Genomic DNA, 11,715 nt, shown 5'->3' on the forward strand with positions numbered 1-11,715 from the left:
ACTTCGAACATTAGTTTTACTATTTAATAGTATCATGCATGATTCTTTAATCACTGATTGACGGACTATAACACTTGTTTTAGCTGACGAATGCTTGATTTTACACAGTCTAATTTATTTTTCTGTTTTATCTTTTAACAATTGAGTAGCTAATTATACACAAATCAATTTACCCGTCTAGAGGTGTGAAACCCTCTTTTTGTTCACCAGACTCACGTGTACCTTGTGTATACATACCCCAGATACACGTGTGTCTGGAGCAGTGGCTTCGTTAGTTTACCTGTCTACCTGTGTCATTGTCTCGGATCACTCGTGTGTGAAAGGATATTATGTAATCAAAAAATGAATAATGAACATAAATTTGCCCATGTAAACGTTTTAAGATATCGTATTCATCGGTAAAAAGGCGACGAGAATAACAAATTTTAAAATCCTGATTGTAGTAAAATAATAACGGATACAAATTTCTAGATCTACAATACTTAAAATAACAAGATAAGTCAAAACATCAGACCTATATCAATCATTTTGGCTGAAAAATCGAATTTAATTTGTATAGTTTTGTAAGGAAATTTTCCTCCTGTTGACCTCGTGACGTCACTTCCGCTGAAGCCTCGTTATCGCCTAATTCTGTTTTCTCTTGATTAGATTTCCCAAAGCAGGTAAAAATAGCCACTTTGAAGAGGCGTTACTCCCTTATTTTTGCACCGATTTCGATGCGGTTTTTTGCATTAAATTTTGGTAAATAAACTCTTTAACATATGTTTCACATCGGCTGGGCTGCAGGTACCCTTTAATGAACATAAAGTGTGATTTTAAAGATAAAAAATACGAAATTCCCTTACAATCTCCAAAAACCTATGAAGTTTGTCAGTTACCAAATATGCACATGTCTGTCTTGGTTTACGTGCAAGCTAACCAATCAGGCGTTGCTTTCTAACTGCAAAGGTAAAGCGCAGAGTTGGACGAAGCCGGGGGAAATATTGCATAATTTCTGCAAACAAATATTTACATTTTCCAGTGTTTTGTCTGTGATAACACTACGGATCGATTTTGTAATGCATAATCCAATACATTTCATCAATGACTATAAATATATAATCGTAGAAATGCTGAAAATTATATAACTAAAAAGAATCGTCCTTTATATGACATGGGCAAAAAAAAATTTTCTTATTGAATTTGTTATTTCAATTATCATATCAAAATATAGATAAGAATAACATGTATTTTTCAATCTAATTAATTAGTTCAATTTGATTAATTTTATTTCACTTTTTGGGGGGAATTATAGTTATAGCATGTATTCACAGGGATTCTTGCTATATACCTCATATACATGTAAAGACATCAACAAAAATCAATTTCATTGTTTATATTGTTTTTTTTTTTTTTGTTTTTTGTTTTTTTTTATTGATTCATTGACAAAGACAGTAGAAAAAGATACAAAGGATACAAGTATACATATCTCACAATGTAATAGCTTGTCTCTTAAAGAAAAACAATATAATGTTGGTCTATATATTATGCATATATCTCGTTTACAAATGTACCTGTATACTACTTGAAAAAGGAAGTTAGTGAGAATAAGATGAAAGAAAAGTGTTTGTGTGTGAGTTTGGGGGGGGGGGGGAGTAGTACATTAGTTTATATTTTTATAGTTTATATCTGACTCGTTCAACCGATTATATATCCATAGAAAGTAAATAATAGTACGTAATTTTTTTTTCATTGTTGATCAGCACGTTACATCGGAGGAACGGGATGATTTTCCATAGATGTGAAGGTTACCATGATTACTAAATCTTCTTGGTCCATGAATTTCGTGCTTTCAGATTTGATCGAAAAATAATTCACACCAAAAGTAAGTATTATTAATTAGCAACACAATACATTTGAAATTAGGTTATAAGGTTACAAGAATGATTCTATTTATTTGCGGACATGTCGTTTTACAGGACTGCGTAGATTTCAGTCTCGTCAGTTTCTACATAAATTACAATCGATTTTCCTAGAAAATAGGAAAAAAAATTACCATGCAGTGGTAGTTAATATCATATGTTTGAAATTACTATGCTTTTGTTGTGTTCTCAGATGAAATTAAGTACATGCATATGACTATGTAAAGACGTGTATTTTATTTAAATTGATTGAACAAAATTTAGCAAACGACATTAAAGAATGAAAAAATTTGATAAAAATGATAACAATTTCGTAATGATGCTTTGAAATAAGAGGTCCAAAATCCTTCCTTTGCGAATTGAAATATTTGTTGATTATGATCATGTAAATGTCTGGGTTTGTTTCTTAAATGATTCTCTATTCAATCACAAGGTTTCGTGCTGTCATGTGGTATGACATGCAATAATACTACACTATACAAGAGTACATGATGTTAAAGATATACATGATCTGTATAAACATGTAACATTAATAGTAGAAGGCCAGTATAAAACTATTATATCGATGTCGTGTCAGCAAGCCACTCTTGACGAATCCACTAAAATTCTTCACACCCTTTTTTCAAAAGCACACTGAAATAAAATAATATTTTTTTTTAAAATTTGAATCAAAATACATAACAAATGTTGTTAAAATGAAAATACATTACCATTCTTGTGTTGTCTGTTACAGACAGCTGGCTTAGTGTCAGTTCTTTTAATATTTATAGCCTTGGGGCCTAGCCCCAGGAACATGAATCAGTCTTAGAGTTAGGTCAGAATTTGTACACAGCATTAGCGATTTATTTTATATATATACAGAGTCCAAAGTGCAGGAACACATTATGTACTTTGTCATTATCTAGTAGTTGTTATCTTCATATTTTAAACAAATGTATTATTATACTTGTACTTATTTGATGATTGACTGGCATTTGACTTCATTCTATGTAAGATCTCTCAAAATCCATCAACATCAAATGCCGAAATCAAGAAAAAGAACATTCTACCCTGATTTCTTTTGATTTCTTTAAAATGTATATCAACACCTACTTATGAATTTCACATGTGTATATAAGAGGCAATCGTTCAATCAAATACAGTATTAAATAGTTTATACATAAAAAGAACATACCATGATCAGCCACACAATGACCCACGGCCAGAAAATCAGGCTGATCAACAGGTTCAGCAAGATCTTGTCTGCAAATCTGAAAAAAGACCGTGATGTTTACACCGTATACATATAATACTTAATTAAGGATGAAGTAAAACATGAATCTCTACGATTGAAAAATACCTTTCGTGAACCGGCGTTACCACAACAGGTGCTGTACTCACCCCTCCCCCGACAACCACTGTGGTGCTGGAGTGCGAGGAATGCATGCCAGGGGCGTGCACTTGTTGGGGAGGCGGGGCATATCCTTGTTGGTGTGCGTTATACACATGCTGAGGCGGATGTGGAAAGTATCCTTGCGGTTGTGGACCGTACCCCTGGGGAGGTGTCGCGTAACCTTATGGGGGCGGTGCATAGCCATGTTGGGATGGGGCATAGCCTTGTTGGGGTGCAGCATAGCCTTGTTGGGGTGCAGCATAGCCTTGTTGGGGTGCGGCATAGCCTTGGGGTGATTGATAAGGTGGTGGTTTGTCCTATAACAGAAATTCAGCATACTTGAATTTTATAAACAATTAAGGACACCCCTACGAATGTGTTCGGAATGTTTTTTCTTTACCGTTTTTAAGTATGTAATAAATCCAGAGGTGCTCGAATGAAAGTTCACGAGACTTCACTGAGATTTGTTCAGTTCCTGTGAAATTTCGAGCGGAAGTATAAGTGTTCGGATAATATTCTCAAAATACGTAAGATTTACATATCATATTCTACTTTGATTTATGTTAAAACATCAACATCTTTTAAGATGTATGTCTTATTTTCCATCTAGCGGTTTTTTAAATTAAACGATGATATTCAGAACAGAGTTATCGTCCGTGTTCAACCACGTGTAAAGTAATTGATAATATAAACATTGGGTTGCTTAATAAAATCATAGCCATGTTTGATGCTTGTGGTGTGCAATACCATGCTTTTAAAAAATTAATGGGTGAATGTTTTGCATAAAAACTTAATGTATCGAGCCATTTTCAAGGAACATACTGCATAAAATAGTACAGTCAGTCTGTTTCACTATTGATGTTATTACTAGGTCAGGCGCGGATCGAAAATTAATTCTTAGAGGGGATCTCTACTACGCATGTTAATTGTTGCAACAGCAGAAAAAAAACCTATTTTTTGTATTGTCTCGTTTATTTCTAGAACACATTTTATCCACTAATTAATGAAAATAAAATTTAAATTTATATTTGACTACAAGTACAGTGTACCTAGATTCTCTAAAATAGACTATAAACACGAGGCACGATTTTTACTGCGAAACAGAAAGGGTCAAATAAAACCACATGGTCTAAAATTTAAATGACAATAGCATTCGCAGGGGTGAAGGATGCCAATAAGAAAAAAAAACAGCAAGATTAAGGGCCACATCGGTCATTAGCAACAATACCAAAACGTAAACAAGCAGCTAATGGTTAACTAAACACCCACCCACGTAAACCCCCCCCCCCCCCCATACTAAGAGAAAAATCAACATGCAACACAAAACTGAAAACCAAACAAAAACAAAAACAAAAACAAAAACAAAAAACAAACACCCCCCAAACCCCCCCCCCTTAAATTGATAAACACACAACACATCAGGTACATGACAGTTATGTTCTCGTGTAGATATATTATTGAAAATAGACAGCTGCGGTCATTTTAAAGATTTAAAAAAAATAAATTTCATTAATTTTTGCAATGATATATTTTTTGCTCCTTTTGCGATCACTTTCCAAAATTATGATACGCAAAGAATATTATTGGTATTGTTTGCTATAACTCTGTCCCGAGTTTTTGCTTCCACCACTTTTTGCTTGATATTCCGATAATCATAAATACCTTTGTGTTCAAACTACGTTTATTCACCAATATGAAAAATGTCAATATTATCTGTTTTGAAACGCCCCCTCTACCGCTTCAGGTTTCAATACACATCCAAAAATAGAAAGTCTACGGGGATTTTGCATTGCATCGACCATTAATAAGCCCGGATGATAACGTTAAGAAATTGCGCGAGGTATCTCGAGTACTTCCGAATAGAGAAAAGATGTAAATATTTCCCTTTATAAATCTCCGCAAGAAATCTGTTTTCGTTCCCGTGAACTTTTATGAGTGAAAAATGATAATTTTTCAATGAAGATATTTGGATATATTCCCTTTCATCGATTTCAACTGTATTTCTTTCACAGGTATGTGTATTTTTATTAAAAATCATCAAAAAGTGATGGGAGCAATAACTTGGAACAGACTATAATACAAACATTTTAAATAATACACATTTGACCTGATGGAGATATAACTAAAAATGTCCTTGTTATTATATTTTAAATGCATAAAAGTTAACATCTATTTTCCTCTGTTTGGGTTCGAATTATTAACTTAAAAACCGACTTTACATAAACTTCAGTTGAGAAATTGTATCGTTTCTCGATGTGACTGCATGTACATGTGTTTCTTTGGATTCAGGTTAGTATCACCCAAGTAATGAGTACGATTAAATGCTAGAAAAATCTGCTCATCCAAAGTCAGTTAAAGTGCCCCAAAACCAGTTTTCGTTGTCACAAGCTATTTTTGAAAACAAAATTCTCCATCTTTAGTTGTTAAGGGGATAAAATCTAATATCTAGGTATGCCTGACTTATGAATTAAGATATTACGATGTATTAATCCCATTTACTGTACTAAAATAAAGAATTTATGAGCCAAATTTGATCAAAACCGGATGTCACAAACGAGAGTGGTCGTGTTTAGTTACAAAAAATAATCTAAAAACACCAATATAGGAAGCAAAGTGATGTATATTATAATGATCAAGGGATAGACTTTACATTTTTTGTCTAAAATTTTCTCACTATTGGCCTAAGAAAATAATTGCAATCCAAAATTTGAGTGTCCCATTTAATGCTGTGAATTACGTTACGATTTTCTTGCATCGATAATGAAATTGTAATAGGCATTTACCGTGAGGTTAAATTGATAAAACTGATCACAATGTTACAAAGATATGAAAAAAATTATGATTCACTAACAAAAGATACCATTTTTAAAAAAAGAATTACTAATTTTGAAAACTTTCCATTTTTACATTAAATTGTGAATTACGTTACGCAACCTTGCACACAGTGCCTGAATGCTACAAACTTCAACTATCCTGACTGATGAACACACCGCTGCCTATCATAATCACCACATACACAATGCTTCTAACTGCCGCAGTTTTATTTCATATTCTAATTAAAAGCCAAGACTGTGAACTACGTTACAGTGAATTACGTTATGATCAATTTACTTGATATTGTAAAATAATCCTAACTAGGGCCAAAATCACCATGAATCTTTATTCACTGACACCGCTTAACATACACGCACTTGTAGAAAGAAAGTTTACATGCGGGAACCATTTTGACTACTGCAGTAGTGTACACAATCGCCAGAAGTGTGATTAAGCTTATTTGTGACTGAGGAAAACTTTTTGATTTTTAATGATGTTATTGGAATTTTATATTGAGAATGAAGAATAAAGGTTAAACTTTGATATCATAAATATAAAACATTGGTTCGCTGGGTGTTTAAATCAGGAATAAGTCTGTATTAGAGTGTAACGTAATTTACAACAGTGTAACGTAATTCACGAACATACATAACTACTGTTTTAATTTTATATAATTACTAGAATGAAATATGCAAAGCTTTAAAAGAAATCCTGGGAACAAAAAAGACCAAAGGTTAGAGAAAACTATCGCAAAAAGAGGTTATTATGCTGTTATTTCACATGTGGTGGGGGGAGGGGGGGTTGAGTTGTAATAGCCGTGCAGATCATTTTACGGGGACGCATGTTTCAAAAACGTCAATTTGGTACCATGTGGCTTGCAAAGAGTGGGTAACTTGTTGTATGAGCTCTGTTCCTTGTCAAGGCAGTGAGAGTGACACCCCTACCAATAGTTTTACAGAAAGCAAGCACTGGAACAAATATATTGTTAGTGATAATAGGTGAATGAAAGTATCAAGTAGATCAAGTAGATGCGTGCATGTTGCCACCACGTATGAAGGTTTATAGTACACTGTGTGTTCAAAAAATTATCAAATAAGACCAGGGATATCATATCACATTTTTTGATAGGTGGGGAAAAGTCTTTTAGATGGCCCAAACAGACAGACAAAACTTGGATTCCTAGTACAGAGAAATAGTGATATCCTATTCTCGTTGAACGATCCAGTATTTAGCAGGAAGAGACTATGAATATGTTTAAATTTTCTGAAATATATGAGGAAAAGTTCAAAGTTTGTGTGATAAACTGTTAAAATCTCTTCAATAAGATAACTTAATTTACTTCTTAATGTTTATTTGTAACATATTGACTCTTACAACCTCGTTTGTGAATTACGTTACGTTGCTTGTTTTATTCTACAGACTAATTTTGGAATATAATTTATTGCCCATTCCAATCAAATTTATATGGACACAAGAAAATGTTGCTTTCATTATTTGTAGTAAGTAGTAATTATGTTCTTTAAGAACATATAGCATTTGAATTCCCCTGATGTTTAACAAGATATGTGAAATGTGACATAGTCTGATTTGAAACAATCATAACACATTAGAGATATATGTTATCATTTGCATAAGTATTGCAATATATATTTTTTTATTTCCCATACTTTCATTTGAGAAAATACTGTTGTTTAATCATAAAAAATCATATTGATTTGTAATTTAAGGAATTAATGTGAATTACGTTACAAAGAAGACCATTTAACTATGTCTCAAAAAAGTATTTCCTCCGAGTTTCAACATTACAAAAACTTAAGAATCTCTTCGTAAAAGGTATACAAATGAAAGCAGATGCATAATTCTTTGTTGAATTTAATAAGTAAGTTTAAAAAAAGAATAAATAAAATAGTTTTTTTAAAAGACGACATTTTTTTCTTTTTACCTTACAGATACTATGTGTAAAATGGACTATTTTAGAATTGATAGTCAATTTTCCATTGAACTATGGTTTTTAATCGGATAGTTACTCTATCTGCATCAAGTATTATTACTTGAAACGCTATTTTGAATGCTACAATAAAAATTGATTTTACATTTTGTATAGTATTACATGAAGTAACGTAATTCACTTCTAAAATTACACTGGATTTGTTGAATATGTCTGAAAAATATAACATCTAATTTTCCAGAGCTCTTATATGTGTTTTCTGGTCATTCAGATATTGCTCTTTCCAAATTTATACATTTCCTGCGATATCTGTATTGAGCCGTTTTTTGAAAATTTTTGGGGCACTTTAACTGACTTTGGATGTGGCACCAGCACTGCTTCTTGCCGATAAGCGATTTGATCTGAAATTCATAAAACTCAACTATATTTAACTTAAAAATTACTAGAAAAGAGACATTTTAACCATCTGGCTAGCCAACAATAAAAAAAAAAGAACCCAGACACACGGGTGACAAAAAGCGTCTTCCTGCCCCCCCCCCCCTCTGATTTCGAATTTTCACTTTCCTCTAGGACACATCATTTCTTTGTAACATATTACCCTCTTTGGATTATACATCAAATTAATTCAAGCTACAAAATTCAATAATAACCTTAAAAAATCATACATTATGTATATATACATGTATATACCGGTATATATACAAATGTTAAAAGAAAACGTTTATTAAATCGAGAAAGAAAAAATGTGTGGCAGATTTTTTTCAATGTAATTGATAGTTTTGTACTTACAGACATCATTGCTTTAAATTATCTGAAGAAAAAAATGAATTCGTTCATCAGTAAATGCATAGTAAACAAATTTTTTTGTATTTTGGGTAGTAATAGCGGGAAAATGTTGTATTTACGGAATGGTGCATTATTATGGAAGGGTCCATTAGTAGCCAATAGAATGGGAGAGTAGAAAAGGTTTTAAAGGGGCATGGCCACGATTGGTCAAATTTTATTTTTCTGTTTTTATTATCTAAAATGCTTTAGAAATGCATTTCTAATGATCGAATGAAATTTGGGTGCCAGTCGATGAGTTTTAAGGAAGACACAGGGCTCACAACTCTTCGTCATGTAAACAAGGCTCGTGTCCTGTTTTTGTATACATAGGTTCGATATACCAAAAAGAATTCTTTTTTTAACTGATTTGTCTATCTTCTTATTCATTTTAAGCATAAATAAACAGTTCCGAACGATTAACACATTCATTATAGGTCTTAAACGGGAATTTTCACTTCAACATTCAAAATGTAAACAAAAGATTTGTTTACGTAGCGAAGAATCGTAAGCTCTGTAACTCGCTTATAACTCAACATATGACACTCAAATTTTGGTTGCCTAGTAAAAATGCCCTACTGAAGCATTGTAAACATTAAAATCGAAAAAATGATTTTTGACCAAAATCGTGACCATGCCCCTTTTAACTGGTGTTATTGAGGTATTCACTTCTAGCCGCGCGCGTCAGGAGTAATAGACAAAATTTAATACATTTTTTATTACATGTACTAAGTATCTTTATGTACAATATACCGTAAATGTTGTGAGGTCTGTTAAAAGCCTTCCTGCATCCAGCGGCACCTGGTAACAGACCCAGGTTTTCTAGAGTTTTTATATTTCGATTTTTATCGTTTTATCTTTATTTTTTCCTGGCCGACCCTGATGCATTGTGTAAAGGGAGATATTTTTTATGATTCTGATATTTATTTTTGATGTATATTAGTACTCTAGTAGTTTTGATATATTAATAAATGCTAGTTCATCGTGATGTATTTTTGCAAGTTTGTCTATATATATGACAATATTAAATAAATGAAAGGCGTCCAGCGACCACGACTGGCTGTAAGGCATTTGATGTTTGTGTTTGTTTTTTTAAGTAAGAAGTATAGTTAATAGTACAAGTTTTTAGCGCCCCCCCCCCCCCTCACCCCCACCCCACCCCCAAAAAAACCTGTAAATATTGTAGGTATGATGTCCTTGAAAATTTAATATCCGACCGGGACACTGATTATATCTAAGGAATAAGGAATCATTCTTTGAATACAAAATGTATTATGAGGTGATCTTTATGGTGATCAAACCTATCATAAAACCCTTCGTGCTCCGACCATAGTGGTCACCGCATAATATTTAAAGAATGATTTCATTTGCGTCCTCGATGGAATGTATTGGACTATAAGTTACAAATTTGATTTGCAGTGTTATCAGAGAAAAAGACACTGGGAAATTTAAATATCGTAAAAAACATACATTTATCAAATATTTCAAAATATATCCATCTATTAAAATCTAATCTATCAGAACTATGAAACAGCTGAATTGAAAGCCGCGGCCATTTTATCGGAACAATACACGTACTTCTGCTCCATATAGAAACTTACATGTATATTTACAGGTGTATTGATAATCGATGATATTAGATTGTCGAAAACAGAATGAATATTTTTGATTGGACATTAATCAGGAGAAACAGAAAGACACATACCAGATTAACAGAGTAAATATACTATTGAATGTCGGGACTTTTGGACGACAGGAAAATAACTTTGAAAAAAAAAACCCCGCTTTGCACATCTATGCAATAAAGATCATCTTCACCACTTAGAATGGCTGGGGTTGCAACAGGTTAGTAGTGTGTGAACACATGGATGCTACAGACTCTGACTATTCACTTAATCTATATAAAACTCCCCTTCTATAGTAATCCACCTGCTAGGAAATGGGTCCCATGGGGAAAGTTTCTTTTAAAGATAGATCGTTCTCCCCCTCCCAGTGCTCATTACACTTGTTGTTATTTCGACCCAAAACGTGACACGGAAATCTTCCCTTGCACTATTAAGTTACAAGATAACTATACTCTTTCCCAATTATTTAGTCATGGCCATCATAAATATTATACAAAATGTATTATAATCCATAAATTATAATACATGTATTTTCTTTACACATTATGCAATTTCATGATATGCCTCTAAAAGTACCATTCAATTTTTTTTCACAAGTATCAAATTTTTTTTTAGACGTTATATAGATAAGTAGGAAATAGCAAAAAACACCCACATGCAAATTTCATAAACATGTGTATAAGAGTTTTGTTCACTTACAATAAATTTAGCAGAAACGGTGCTAGGGTCTCTCCCTTCGGAGCTGGATCAAGTTGCCATGCACATTGAACACGTGACATAACTACAACTGCATACCTGTTCTGAATGAAAGCACATGCGTGCTTTAGTAATTTTATACTGAAATTTCATCGACTTTTTACAAAATGTGCATTAATCTTTGTTAAATTTGCTAAGCAGTGTCGGGCAAATTATTTCTGTATTCTTTGCTTGACTAACGAACCGCTTGAGAGAGAGGAGAAAGCATTGTGACCCTTGACTGTAAGCAAAGACGCCAACTTCATTGCAGATGCACATACATGACGTTCATCCACTGCAAGATAAACCTTTTTGTCGAAACATATCACTTTACTCTGCTTTACAAACTAGTTTAGAGGCAGAATCAGTATTTATTTGTTTCAGTATAAAAATGTAGGATGTTCACTAAAAACACTTTATACTGGAATTGAAATAGTGCATGCAACTCTATTGGTTTTGCACATCTTTGTGAAACATATATGTACATTGTAATCCATC

The 11,715-nt window shown here is 32.9% G+C and overlaps 1 protein-coding gene across 1 annotated transcript; it reads right to left on the bottom strand.

The window, feature by feature from the left end:
• Positions 1-1,401: 1,401 nt before the first annotated feature.
• LOC128179270 (annexin A7-like) lies at positions 1,402-11,310 on the bottom strand. The gene is given in 5 exon segments (XM_052846650.1): positions 1,402-2,534; positions 3,076-3,151; positions 3,241-3,590; positions 8,825-8,846; positions 11,182-11,310. Coding segments are annotated over 4 exon segments (459 nt in total). The 5' UTR covers positions 8,834-8,846; positions 11,182-11,310; the 3' UTR covers positions 1,402-2,510.
• Between the last annotated feature and the right edge of the window lie 405 nt (positions 11,311-11,715).

The sequence above is a fragment of the Crassostrea angulata genome, chromosome 4, assembly GCF_025612915.1.
Source record: "Crassostrea angulata isolate pt1a10 chromosome 4, ASM2561291v2, whole genome shotgun sequence".
Classification (NCBI taxonomy): domain Eukaryota; kingdom Metazoa; phylum Mollusca; class Bivalvia; order Ostreida; family Ostreidae; genus Magallana; species Magallana angulata.